The sequence below is a fragment of the Bufo bufo genome, chromosome 2 (assembly GCF_905171765.1).
Source record: "Bufo bufo chromosome 2, aBufBuf1.1, whole genome shotgun sequence".
Classification (NCBI taxonomy): Eukaryota; Metazoa; Chordata; class Amphibia; order Anura; family Bufonidae; genus Bufo; species Bufo bufo.
In genome coordinates, this window is record NC_053390.1 from 393,841,291 (window position 1) to 393,855,977 (window position 14,687).

The window sequence follows — 14,687 nt, forward strand, 5'->3', positions numbered from 1 at the left end:
TGGGCAGCTTTACTCTACCCCTGACTGGCTATATGGCTAGAAACACACATGCGGTTTTTGATGCAGATCTTCTTAGCCAAAGTCAGATGAGGAACCAGCAGGAGGGAGAAGTCCAAGCCATTCCTTTTTATTCCCCTTTCATTTGAATCCACTTCTGGACTTGCCTAAAAAATTGCAACAAAAGCTGCATGTGAGATTCCAGCCTAATGCGTTCATAGGCTATAAAATCTGCTCCTCTTTTTTTTAAAGAGAATGAATAATCAGATGTTTTTTTCATTAATGATTAGAATAGTTTTTAACAAACTGCCCCAAAAATCAGCCTGAACTATTAAGCAATTTTGACCTATGCATCAGAAAAAAATATTTTGCTATTAAAACACTTATTACAGTGCATCAACCAAATATCCCAATATGGTGCTTTCTACAGTCAACAAGAGGATTGCTTAGAATTAGATCATAGACTGCCAAAAACCATGGAACTTTATGGCCAACAGTAACTTTTCCCCCCTGTTTACATGTCATAAATTGGCAATAACCTTACTGTGCTTAGAATTTTTGGATATGTCAGTAATTTGGTGGGCGCCCCCTGCTAATAGACAGCAGGAGATATAAGGCACGACAGTCATTAAAACATCATGTACTAAACATGATAATGCGATTTAATTTAAACAATGATCTTCATAAAATAAAAATAAAAATAATAAATTGTTTAGTTCAAACAATGATGTTACAATGCAAGACAGAAAATACTCCTCTGGAAAATTCTCTGTTTGGGTCACCTGAAAGAATAAAACGTCCCTGCTCTAAAATGGGTGTACCAGGATATTCATCAAGTGTTTGGAAGATTGTCAAAGATAGGAAGAACATGTCCCTCTAAAAAGTGCCATGTATAAAGACATTTTGGGAGGTTCTATAGAGTTGGCAGAATTACATAAAACCATTTATGAAAAAGAAGCATTTTCAAACAAGTCAATATGGAAAGCACATGTTGAGTTGAGAACTCAGACGTGTTCAAGTTTTCTATACTTACTCAAGGCTCTCATGTATACATGTGGTGAGCAAAGTTGGCAGTGTGGCAGATAACTTACATTTCACCGGTTACACCTAAGCATTAATTTGCTTGCACATATTTAAACAAAAAAGTTCATGCAGACATGTACTCCTAGTAGGGCGTACCAATCACTGGTTGCAGTGCTTCTGAAGATGATCCAACACTTGAAATGCATGGTAAATATGTAATCCTAACCAACAAACTGTAAGGTGCCAAAAGTAACAGTGAAGTAGTCACAACTCCACCTAGGTCCATAATGCAACAGCTAGAATAAAAACAACAGTGGAGGGATCACATGCGTCCATGGAAGTGTATCCAGTCCTCCCAGTTGGGGGCTGATAGACACACATTATTTATGACTTGCAGTGGTATAATGTGTAAGGCTAGAATGAACCCCATGGAATGATAACCAAGAATTCTTCTGAAAGTTGTGATCAGATCAAGGGTGCCCCAAAGACATTCCGACAGCACTCAACACTCTTGGCTGGAGGCATATCAATCTTCTGCATTCTCTTTAACAGATCAGAAGGGAGTTTCTCATAGGCAAGCCTGTATTCATTGTCAAAGGCCTCTAAATGAACAACACCAAGGAATAAACATGTTAGCAGAAATGCTTTCTCAAAGCCTACAAACATGAGCCTGGAAGTCAAAAGCCTTTCCCCAAGAGCTGCCTCTTTACACACACATCTTAAATGTGCCTTTCGGCTCTGTTGGATTTTTTTTGTATTCTTTATAAAAGAAACATTTGGGATTATCTTTTACAACCACTCACCTGTTATTCCTCACAGAAATGTATGCATGAATTCACAACTGGGGCTTCTTTAACAGTCTAACAATATCAGCACTGATTGGTCAGTGTCAGACTGTGTAGGGACATGCCCCCAACCCAGTTGTTAATTTATTCATAAATTTCTAGGTTAAATAACAATGGATAGTTCTCAGAAAAGATTGATTATGCAAGTATTTATATTTGAAAAAAGATGCGACAGGCAGTGTTCCCTCTAAGCCTTGGCAGCTGCTGATCGGGGTTGGCTCAGAGCTGGGCACAGCGCCAAACGTGGGCGATAGGAAAACCTAAGATAATTGTCTCAAAGAGCATACAGTGTAACCCCTGCACCATCCCGTACAATACAGTATAATCCCTGCATCATGCTGTGTAATATACAGTAATTATCCCTACACCATGCCGTACAATATATAGTATAGTTAATACACCATGATGTACAATATACATTATAATCCCAGCCCCATGCCGTACAATATACAGTATAGTTCATGCCCCATGCCGTACAATATACAGTATAGTTCATACACCATGCTGTACAACATACACTATAATCCATACACCATGCCGTATAATATACATTATAATCCATACACCGTAAAATATACAGTATAATCCATACACCATGCCGTACAATATACACAATAACCCCACAGTGTAGGTGTTATAATACATATTGTACGGCATGATGTCTGAACTATACTGTGTACTGTACAGCATGGTGCAGGGATTATAATGTATATTATACAGCATGGTGCAGGGATTATAATGTATACTGTACAGCATGGTGCAGGGATTATAATGTATATTATACAGCATGGTGCAGGGATTATAATGTATACTGTACAGCATGGTGCAGGGATTATAATGTATACTGTACAGCATGGTGCAGGGATTATAATGTATACTGTACAACATGGTGTATGAACTATACTGTATATTGTTCGGCATGGTGTATGGATTATAATGTACATTGTACAGCATGGTGCAAGGAGTATAATGTATACTGTACAGCAAATGTATGGAGGTTACACCATGCCGGACAATATAACCCCTGCGCCATGCTGTACAATATACAGTATAACCCCTACACAGTGTAGAGGTATTCTGTATATTGTGTGGCACAGTGTATGCTATATGTGCATAACAAACATATTCCACATGAAAACTTACAATTACTTGGCTTGGCCCTTGGGGATCTCGGAAGCCACTTCAACACTTTGGCTGGGGGGCTAGGTCTAAGAACATGCCATCCCCTCCTCTTTTCCCGTGCTGCACATGTTCTCCTCTTCCAGTAGCAGCAGCGCATGAGGAAGGAGACAGGCCAGCTTGGAGCACCGCACAAGACCTTCCCGACACTGGATAACGTCAGGACGTTAAGGGAACTGTGGGCAGTATGGTGGGTGCCTGTTCCGAGTTCTAGGGCCACCCACTACAACAATGCACACAGTGAAAATTGTGTGCATTGCCAGGGTGGGCTTCCCCAGAGTACGGAACAGGCATACACCATTACATGAAGTCTGGGCTGCGGCAGTGAGCGAGCCTGCAGAGGCATAAAGGAAGCTGCCCGGCCGCCTGCCTGCGCAGCTTACAGAGAACACTGGTGACAGGTCCTCATTAAAGGGTCCAATAAAATATACTGCATCTCAAAATGCAGACATTCTATGCTATACCATTTTAGTCCTATGAATATCATGGATGAGACGGTATGCATTCTGGAGTTGACTGTACAAAAACACATTTGTGCCACCCCTATATGTCCATACATTGCAAGTTCTTTCGAGCAGGGCCCTCACTTTTCCTCTTGATTTTCTTTATACAGAGCTGAGGACTATGTTGGTGCTGTATAAAGCTTAATATTACTATATATAGAAAAAGCAGTAGCACTCCAAAATGAATAAATGTTTCAGTTATTCATCATATGTTACAAGCAACATTTTATTAGGAAATATAACTGTACCTACCAATATCAATGTTTTCTCGACCCAGGGCGACCAAAGACAGGTACAGTACTTCTCTGTAGATACTCCTGTATAAACAGAAATGTGTATACATGCACAGTAAGATTCTAGTAAGAATACTATACTACAAATAAGTGCCACATGCGACAAGCCATGCTTACCTTTGCCTTTTGCTGGCCGAAGTATATTTCTGCAGCAACAAACTGATAGGTCTAAGAACATCATTGTGCTGGATACTGAGAGTGATGCTCTCCAGTAAGTGATTGATATCTTGTAACTCCTTTGGTATGGCAGCTCCTGTCTTCTTTATAGATTCTGCCCGACAAGACAAATATTAAAAGGTCAGTAGATGATGTTCCATTTGTTATTAGTGTTTAAATATCAGAGTGGGCCATCTTTGGACATCCAATCCAATTTCAATGCCCATTCCTGGCGCTTGTAGTTCTTTATCATTTAAAGCCAAACAACTGAAGTGCATGAATTCATGCTTTAAAGCTATATACATTTCTTTTAAAACAACACTAACAATATGGAAGTAGAATTATAATCTTCTCATAATATTACCTTATGTAAAAGCTACTGCTGTAACCTCTGCAACACCTGCCGCTGCAACAACCACCTCTACAACAGCAAAAATGACAACTACTGCTCCGACAAACGCTATGATACCAACTACTATGACTCTTACTCATAATGTGTATCGTTTTCTGGTACAGAAATATAAAATGTAAGAAGCAGTTCACTTTGCTGCATTATCCTCTGTAGAAAAAAAAAAAATTAAAACCTCAGCTGATGACTTAGAATGCATTTAGCCGTGGCCAATCCCTCCAAAAGGCTAAATAACACAGGCAACAAGTGCAACGCAGATAATGTGGGCCGACTATGATATCACTGTACTCATTGCTAAAGTAACATCTGTGATATTTTTCTGAATGCAGACTTTGGGGGACCCCTCTACTTACCTAAGGTGCGCCATTTTATATAAAGAGCCTCTCCAGGGTCTTGATGAAGGTTGACATTATCCCATAACAACTGGATGTAAACGAGTTTATTGTCTTGTGATAGGGATGATTGTGGCACCTACAAAATGTCCAGTCATTAATCTTCAAGCACAAAATTTGTTCTATAAACATCATATTTGACCATTCCTACAAGTAACATAGTTTAAAGGGGTGGTCCATCACATATAAATGTCTTAGAAAGGGGGCAGAGGTGGTTATAAAACTAATACTGACCCCACCAATCTTGTAGAGAGGATCTGGAAACCATCATAATGTCAGTGGTGGAGATTAGGCGAGGTAAGTATTGCTTGATTTTTTATTTTTATTTTACCCATTCTACCCTTTTTCAAAGAAATTCCTATTCGCTGGACAACCCCATTAAGTTAGCATCATTAATATGTTAGGATGCAGCATACCTGTTCCCCTCCATTGCAATGCTCTGATGTCAGGATAAGTCCAGGCAGATTGCTTGGTAAATCCAGTCTCCTAAAGTACCATACCAGGTTCCAGAAGATGATCGGATGCTGGTTTATAAAAGTTGATGTATGAATAACCTGCTCACCCTCGTTCTCCAGCAAAGATTCCAGTTCTTTTCGGAGAACAAGAGGACTAAGATATGGGACAGAAACAGGGGGAGGATTGTGTCTCGTTTCCAAAGGATCCTAAAAAAATATGAAAAGTTTTTTTTATAGTGATTATGGAGACATGTGCCAAAGACAAAAAAAAGCAGAACTGTAAGTGTAAGGCCTTATTCACACGTCCGTTGTTTCTTTCCTGATCTGTTCCGTTTTTTGCTGAACAGATCTGGACCAGATCTGGACCCATTCATTTTCAATGGGTCCTGAAAAAAAAATCAGACATTGAGCTGTCCGTTTTTTTTCAGGACCCATTGAAAATGAATGGGTCCAGATCTGTTCAGCAAAAAACAGAACAGATCAGGAAAGAAACAACGGACGTGTGAATGGACCCTAACAGTACTCAAAATAGGAAAAGTGTTAGGGGGATTGGGAAAGACAATAGAAACAGGAAAAAGGAAGGGTATGAACTGAGTAATTTAATATATTTTCATCGCAAAAATGATTGAACAAAACGTAAATATCAGAAAAACCAAGAGATCGAGCTACTTGCATGGTATAAAAGCAAAAAACAGCAACTATTATAATAGCAACAGCCACAAGTGAAATAACATACCACCACTTCCTGCAGGCTGTTCGGTAAGCTGACAGTTGACACCCCATGCAAAGGTTTCTTGGGTAGGTCAAAATTCTGGAGAGGTCCTCCCACGCTGTGACTCCTTGTCAATGATGCACCTCTCTTTGTCGCACTGTCACTGGCCAAATGCTTCAGTTTGTCCTCACCATCACTAGAATACATGCATGACAAATAAATTACACAAATCACTGAAACAATACAACATTTATCTCTATGGCACAGATTTCCATTCTATGTTCACAGCAACATATCAGTTATAGATTGTATTTTGAATTAGGTTTTCCAGTCTTGTAATACTGATGGCCTATGCCATTTTCTCCCAGAAATTACGGATAAACAAGGCCTAGCAAGACATCCAGAAGAGTTTTCATTTGACTTCTGTAGATTTACTCAATAATAAGAAACGCAACTTACGGATACATGTTTTCAGATGAGTGGCTTTGGAAAACATTCCCTTGCAATACAACACAAGAGAGGCGTATTACCTGTTTTCAGTAGGTTTGCTGGAATGTGCTGCTGCCGTCAGTGAAGAGTCTGACAAGTTAATCAGATCATTGGAAGGAGGGACCAATGTCTTCTGATGCTGAGAAGTCTCCGTGGTCGACTGATGGTTACTGCTTTGTAGGCTGTCACCTGAGTTACTTGGCTTGAGGAAGAAGCTGTGATAGCAAAATAAAGGGAAAAAAATAAAAATACTATATGGTCATAGTCTGAAACCTCTTTTCCAGACAATATCCATTATCCCAGCAGGGTCAACCCCTTTCATAGTTTTAGGTCAGTGGCACACATTTCCTAAACCCACAAAACATGAACAGAACTGTATGTTTGTTGCTGACAAAGTTCCCCCCTCAGTCTGTTTGCACCTTAGAATTATCTGATCTCGCCTCTAGATCTTAACCCCTTAGGGACGCATGACGTACCGGTACGGCATGTTTCCTGAGTCCTTAAGGACCCATGACGTACTGGAACGTCATGTGTTGTTCCGATCACTGCCGCCCGGCCGGCTGTGATCGGAACAAGGTGCCTGCTCAAATCATTGAGCAGGCACCTCGGCTAAATGCGCAGGGAAGTCCCGTGACCCCCCCATGTCGGCGATTGCAACAAACCGCAGGTCAATTCAGACCTGCGGTTTGCTGCGCTTTCTGATCCCTGCGGTCCCTGACCGCGGGGATCAGAGACTTTAGTATTCCTAAAATATATATGTTTCACCCCTGAATGATTTTATCCCGGTGGGAGATGCAGGGGGGGTGATGTGGGAGGCGGGATCGCGGTCCCCCGCCCGCCGCCCCTTGAATAATCGTTGGTGGCTAGTGGGTATACCAGGGTGTCAGCACATTGCTGACACCCTGGTATAAACGGCTGACATCTGTGATGCGATGTCAGCCATTTAAACCTTTCCATACCGCGGTCCGTACGGACCGCTGTATGGAAAAGGTTAACAGCTCAGGGAGCTCCCTCCCTCTCCCATTGGGGGGCTGCTGTGCCTTTGCAGCCCCCCGATGGAGAGAGCCCCCAGACAGCCCCCCTCCTTACCCTTCCCCGTCTGCGCAGTTCTGGCCACTACTGAGCAGACGGGGAAGGTTCCCATGGCAACAGGACGCCTTCTCAGGCATCCTGCTGTCCATGGTGCTGAACAGATCTGTGCTAAAGGCATAGATCTGTTCAGACAAAGTGTAAGTAAAATACAGTACAAAACACTATATGGTGTACTGTACTGTATTATACAGACATCAGACCCACTGGATCTTCAAGAACCAAGTGGGTCTGGGACAAAAATAAAAAAGTAAAAAAAAGTGAAAAAAAAAGTAAAAATCAAAAAACACATTTATCACCGATTAAAAACGAAAAAAAAATTCCCTACACGTTTGGTATCGCCGCGTCCATAACGACCTGATCTATAAAACGGTCATGTTACTTTACCCGAACGGTAAACGCCATAAAAATAAAAAAGAAAAAACTATGATGAAATTGAAATTTTGCCCACCTTACTTCCCAAAAAAGGTAATAAAAGTGATCAAAAAAGTCGCATGTACGCCAAAATTGGAACAATCAAACCGTCATCTCATCCCGCAAAAATCATACCCTACCCAAGATAAATCGCCCAAAAACTGAAAAAACTATGGCTCTTAGACTATGGAGACACTAAAACTTTTTTTTTGTTTTAAAAATGAAATCATTGTGTAAAACTTACATAAATAAAAAAAAAAAAAAACATATTAGGTATCGCCGTGTCCGTGACAACCTGCTCTATAAAATTACCACATGATCTAACCTGTCAGATGAATGTTGTAAATAACAAAAAAAAAAAACGGTGCCAAAAAAGCTATTTCTTGTTGCCTTGCCGCACAAAAAGTGTAATATAGAGCAACCAAAAATCATATGTACCCTAAACTAGTACAAAAAAAAAAAAAACGGCCACCCTATCCCGTAGTTTTCTAAAATGGGGTCACTTTTTTGGAGTTTTTACTCTAGGGGTGCATCAGGGGGGCTTCAAATGGGACATGGTGTCAAAAAACCGGTCCAGAAAAATCTGCCTTCCAAAAACCGTATGGCATTCCTTTCCTTCTGCGCCCTGCCGTGTGCCCGTACAGCAGTTTACGACCACATATGGAGTGTTTCTGTAAACTACAGAATCAGGGCCATAAATAATGAGTTTTGTTTGGCTGTTAACCCTTGCTTTGTAACTGGAAAAAAATTCTAAAATGGAAGATCTGCCAAAAAAGTTAAATTTTGAAATTGTATCTCTATTTTTCATTAAACCTTGTGCAACACCTAAAGGGTTAACTAAGTTTGTAAAAATCAGTTTTGAATACCTTGAGGGGTGTAGTTTCTTAGATGGGGTCACTTTTATGGAGTTTCTACTCTAGGGGTGCATCAGGGGGGCTTCAAATGGGACATGGTGTAAATAAACCAGTCCAGCAAAAGCTGCCTTCCAAAAACCAAACGGCGCACCTTTCACTCTACGCCCCGCTGTGTGGCCATACAGTAGTTTACGGCCACATATGGGGTGCTTCTGTAAACGACAGTCAGGGCAATAAAGATACAGTCTTGTTTGGCTGTTAACCCTTGCTTTGTTAGTGGAAAAAATGGGTTAAAATGGAAAATTAGGCAAAAAAAAATGAAATTCTCAAATTTCCTCCCTATTTGCCAATAACTCTTGTGCAACACCTAAAGGGTTAACGAAGTTTGTGAAATCAGTTTTGAATACCTTGAGGGGTGTAGTTTATTGAATGGGGTCATTTTTGGGTGGTTTCTATTATGTAAGCCTCGCAAAGTGACTTCAGAGCTGTAGTGGTCCCTAAAAATTGGGTTTTTGTAAATTTCTGAAAAATTTCAAGATTTGCTTCTAAACCTTGTAAAATCCCCAAAAAGTAAAATATCATTCCCAAAATAATTCAAACATGAAGTAGACATATGGGGAATGTAAAGTCATCACAATTTTTGGGGGTATTACTATGTATTACAGAAGTAGAGAAACTGAAACTTTGAAATTTGCAAATTTTTCAAAATTTTTGGTAAATTAGGTATTTGTTTATGCAAAAAAAATTTTTTTTTTACTTCATTTTACCAGTGTCATGAAGTACAATATGTGACGAAAAAACAGTCTCAGAATGGCCTGGATAAGTCAAAGCGTTTTAAAGTTATCAGCACTTAAAGTGACACTGGTCAGATTTGCAAAAAATGGCAAAGTCCTTAAGGTGAAATAGGGCTGAGTCCTTAAGGGGTTGTCCCATAACAAAGACTTAACCTCTATTCACAGGATAGGGGATAAACCTTTGTCAGGAAAACACCTTTAAAGGGCTTAGCCACTTCAACCTAACTTCTACAAATGTGTTGGAAACAGTACAATGATCAGCTTGCTAATATACTGTTATAAGCCCATCAGCACCATTGTCTCCTACTGAATAGCGCCACCCCCTTGCAGTACAGTCGGCTCCCCTCTTTACACAGCTCTCCAGTCCTAACATGGCAGCTGATGAAGGGGCATGTGACCAGACCAGTCCATCAGCGGACTCCAATGAATAAGGTTACTTTCACACCAGCATTTTTGCTGGATCTGTCATGGATCAGCAAAAACGCTTCCGTTCTTATAATACAATCGTCTGTATCTGTTATGAACGGATCCGGTTGTATTATCTTTAAAATAGCGATGACTGATCCGTCATTAACTCCATTGAAAGTAAATAGGGAACGGATAAGTTTTTTATTGTGACAGAGAAAACGGATCCGTCCCCATTGACTTACATTGTGTGCCAGGACGGATCCGTCTTGCTCTGCAACACATCGCGGACAGAAAAACACTGCTTGCATTATTCTGTCCGCGATGGGGACACAACCAAACTGAACGGACTGCATTCTGGTGCACTCCGTTTCATGCAGTTCAGTTTTGTCCCCATTGACAATGAGTGGGGACAAATCGGAAGCGTTTTCCTCCTCTATTGAGATCCTATGACGGATCTCAATAGCGTAAAGGGAAATCGCAAGTGTGAAAGTAGCCTGACACTGCACATGGCATGGGTAACTAGTGCCATATATTATTCAGTGGAGGCACTGACATGTCTGGTCACATGCCTTTCCATCAGCTGCCATGTTGGGACTGGGGAGCTCTGTAAAGAGTGGAGCCAAATGTATAACATAAGGGGGCGGCACTGCTTAATGGGGGACAACACCACTTACGAGGTTATAACTAGAGATGAGCAAATTCTTTCTAAACAAATCTGCAACTTTTGCAATTCATTTCAGACAAATTTCTAAGTAAGCAAGTAAGAAGACAAAGAAGAGGGCATCTGCCACCAAACAGGGATCATTTTTGGATTTTTTTATTTTTTTAAATCTGACAGTGCAGTGAGTTACTGTTTGCTACTACCGGCCATCATCCGTTTACCCATAGCCATACAGGTCAATGTCACTTTGCCAATGCTATCTAGTGCTGTCTTGGAGGTAAGGTGCTTGAAAAGGGTTGGATACAGTCCTAGGACACCTCAGAGTGTCCTACATCACTTTTCAGTGCAACTGGGGACTTTATTCTGAATCGAATCTGACGACTAATTCAAATAAAAGAAAGTGTATAAATCAGACCTGAAACGAATTAGAAGAAATATGCTCATTCTACTTATAACAGTATATTAGTAAGTTGATCATTGTACTGTTTCCAGCACATTTGTAGAAGTTGGAGTATAGGAACCAACCCCTGTAGGATATGCTCACATGAAGTTTTTTGCTGCCGATTTTTACACTTTTTCTGCCTGCCACTGATCTCAGTGGGAGCCAGTAATATATATTTTTTTAAATAGCGTTGATTTTATCAGCAAGATAATAATGCATCCTGCTTTACTGTGTAATCTGTACACCCGTGCATCTCATACATGTCAGTGGTTAGTGGCATACCGATTCAAAAGTGCTATAGATACCCAAACTTCAGGTGCCTAGACTGTCATTAAAACAGTAAAAATAACAAAGTACATTACAAAAATTAATAGGCCATTTAGAACAGCTAAAAATAAAGATAAATAAAAGGTTACTGACATTTCTACTCACAGTCTTTCCTATTGTTCATATACTATCACAATGATAGTAAATAACCTCTACCAAAGTTATAACTCAGTTAAAGGGGTTGTCCCACAAAAAATATTCTACAGTTTTCAACCCAGCACCTGGATCTGAATACTCTTGTAATTGCATGTAATTAAAAATTATGTATAGCCTCTGAGTTATTCAATAAAATGTATCTGTATAGTGCCACCTGCTGTTTGTTATTTTCTTATTTCTTTGTCTTACTCACTGAGATAGCTGCACATGCGCAGTTTCATCCTACAACTGCCTCCTGAGCTGTGATTGGGAGAGAGCTGCAGCAGAATGGTCACACCACCTTAGCTGCAGTAAAAAAGACACTCCCCTTAAAAGGGGTTGTCCAAGTTATTTTTTGTTCTTTGCATGTTTCTACCTAACCAAATGAAAGGGGTTTACAATTCACTTACTTTATCTGCAGTGGCTCCTTTCTCATATTTCACTGAGGGTCACATGACCTGTGATGTCAGCTTCTCTGCCTGCTCTGATGATGCTTCGTGAACAAGCCTGAGGAGCAGGTCTGTGTCTGTGCACGACACGTCACTGTGCTGGCCACACACCCCTGCACTGATATCTGCTGCCGTCTGCCCTGTGTCTCCTCTCCCACTGGATTCTTTAGCAAAGTTTAACCCCTTCTACCATCAGCAGCACATACTCAGGGTTGGAGTCATTGTTGAGCAGTGAAGAGACAAATGCTGGGCAGAGGATCTTCCCTCCTTACCCTGCAAACACAGAGCTGACACACTGGAGGAGCTCTGCAGAGCATTGTACAAGAACAGGTAGGGGGAAGATTCTGTGTGTATCAGCAATGTCTTCGTACTGTACAGCTAGGACTTGTAGTCCTACACATACAACATGAGTATACCAGCAGTCAAGCATTTCACTCAGGGCAGCAATTTTATTCACTACAATTGCAGAGCAGTGAAAGGGGAAAAGGCAGGCTTTGCATTCATGATGAAAACCTCAGAGATGATGGTTATTGCAGGTAAACAAAGAGCCAGGACAGAACTGGGGAAATGAGGAAATAGATTTTTTTGTTTTTTTACCTAAAACTTGCTTAGCTTATGTATATATTGAGAACCATCAGATTTACAGTGCTGCATTTTTTTTACATAACTCAGACAACCCCTTTAAGCTATGTAGCAAGAAGACCGGCACTTCGCGGATTTCAATCAGGAATTCAATTTATTGGTCACATATTATTCCATAGTGACGTGTTTCAGCACCAATGTGCTTTCTTCAGACTACATACAAACATCTCACATGCAAACTTTAAATAGGCAAATGAAATACAAAGGAACTGACATCATCAGCAGGGCTCCTCCCCTTCATTGACAATAATGACCATATAGTTAAATTATATAATGGGATATAATCCAATATATTTGGTAATCAATCCCGCTAGAAAAAAAGAAAAATACATTTGTAAACTATATATAAGCAGGATACCTCACAGGAAGCAAGACACATTGTATTCACGATTGAGGCCCCTGGGCTCCATCGTTTGTAAACGATGGATCCAGTAGGCCTCTCTCTTTAATAACAATTTGTTTCCATTGCCCCCTCGACGGGGTAACGAAACTCCCTCAATAATTTGATACCGTAGCTGTGCAATGTTATGCTTTTTTTTCATGAAAATGAACGGGTATTGGGAGCAATAAATTGCCTTTTCTGATAGTAGATTTGTGTTTACTTAGTCTGTCCTTCATTCTCATGGAGGTTTCCCCCATATATAATAATCCGCATGGACATTTAAGAATATAAATCAAAAATCTACTATCACATGTAAACGTGCCCCTTATCGAAATCCTTTCACCTGAATGTGGATGAGAAAAACATGGGCCCTTGATAACACTAGAGCAATTCACACAGTTGAGAAAGGGAAATGTACCCTGTCTGGGAGAAGACAAGGTACTTTGTCTTTTTTCTATTCTATTGCTTCCCATTATATAATTTTCACTATATGGTCATTATCGTCAATGAAGGGGAGGAGCCCTGCTGATGCCAGTTCCTTTGTATTTCATTTGCCTATTTAAAGTCTGCATGTGAGATGTTTGTATGTAGTCTGAAGAAAGCACATTGGTGCTGAAACGCGTCACTATGGAATAATATGTGACCAATAAATTTAATTCCTGATTGAAATCCGCGAAGTGCCGGTCTTCTTGCTACATTGTTTCAACGGACGCCAATCCATTGACACGTGCACCACAACTTCAAAAAGGTAGTGCCGACCTGTTATTTATTGAAGAAAACCCCTTTAAGCCGTCAGCTTAATATAAATCTAGCAGAGCAAGGAATGTGGAGATCTCTGGGTACATGAGGTACAGGGCTAAGTGATTATGTACTATATGATGTCTGATTTTCATTTTTTACGTTAATCATGGGATAACCCTTTTAATCAAATTCATGTACATCATCCCATCAGATTCACAAAAGACACAGTGAACTAGCACTAGAAAAAAATAAAAATGAACAAACCTGGTGGAGCCACGCAAGTCCTTAAATTCAATGTTTAGAAAAGGCAGAAAGATGACTTTACAGAAAGGACATGTGGTGTTTAGATTTGAGTCGTCAGCAGTCCATCCTGCCATGATCTCTTCATCAAAAACTAAGGCCTTACAGCCCTGGCACTGCGAGCAACTAGACATCAGGACCTGCAACGACACAATGTAATCCTTCACAACAGAAACCTAAAAATACACTTTTCATTGAATAATCCCCATGTTTAATGGTAATTACTGTACTGCTTCCTCTAAAGCAGTCACCTAGTTTAGAAAACCCATCTTCATATACCTTGTTAGAGAATTCTTACTAAATAGATGGGGATCCATTCAGCGAAGGGCTAATAAAATGAGCGCCTCTCACTCTTGGAGGACCTGCCCTGCGTTACTCAGCCCATTGATTTGAATTTCTCCTGTTGTAGCCCTTAAGAAAGTGAACATATACTGCCAGGTTTCCTCACAGATTACAAATGATCCCTGGGGGTCCCAGCAGGAGGGCACTATCTGATCAGCTTATAGTGAGGGGATCCTTCATCAAATAGTATGGTAATTGTCCAAAGCAGCTCCCTCTTTAAATAATTGCTGTGCAACTGCTTGTGCGCAAAATGG

The 14,687-nt window shown here is 40.4% G+C and overlaps 1 protein-coding gene across 4 annotated transcripts in view; it reads right to left on the minus strand.

The window, feature by feature from the left end:
* Window positions 1-207: 207 nt before the first annotated feature.
* DENND4C (DENN domain containing 4C) overlaps window positions 208-14,687 on the minus strand; it is a 134,908-nt gene continuing 120,428 nt past the window's right edge. For all 4 annotated transcript variants that reach the window (XM_040417231.1, XM_040417230.1, XM_040417228.1 and 1 more), the window contains 8 exons: window positions 14,056-14,231; window positions 6,495-6,668; window positions 5,989-6,160; window positions 5,214-5,459; window positions 4,759-4,876; window positions 3,958-4,111; window positions 3,800-3,864; window positions 208-1,622 (listed from right to left, as the gene is read on the minus strand). In XM_040417231.1, coding sequence (XP_040273165.1) covers window positions 1,486-1,622; window positions 3,800-3,864; window positions 3,958-4,111; window positions 4,759-4,876; window positions 5,214-5,459; window positions 5,989-6,160; window positions 6,495-6,668; window positions 14,056-14,231 — 1,242 coding nt within the window. In that variant the 3' untranslated portion in view covers window positions 208-1,485. The remainder of the gene's footprint in view (window positions 1,623-3,799; window positions 3,865-3,957; window positions 4,112-4,758; window positions 4,877-5,213; window positions 5,460-5,988; window positions 6,161-6,494; window positions 6,669-14,055; window positions 14,232-14,687) is intronic.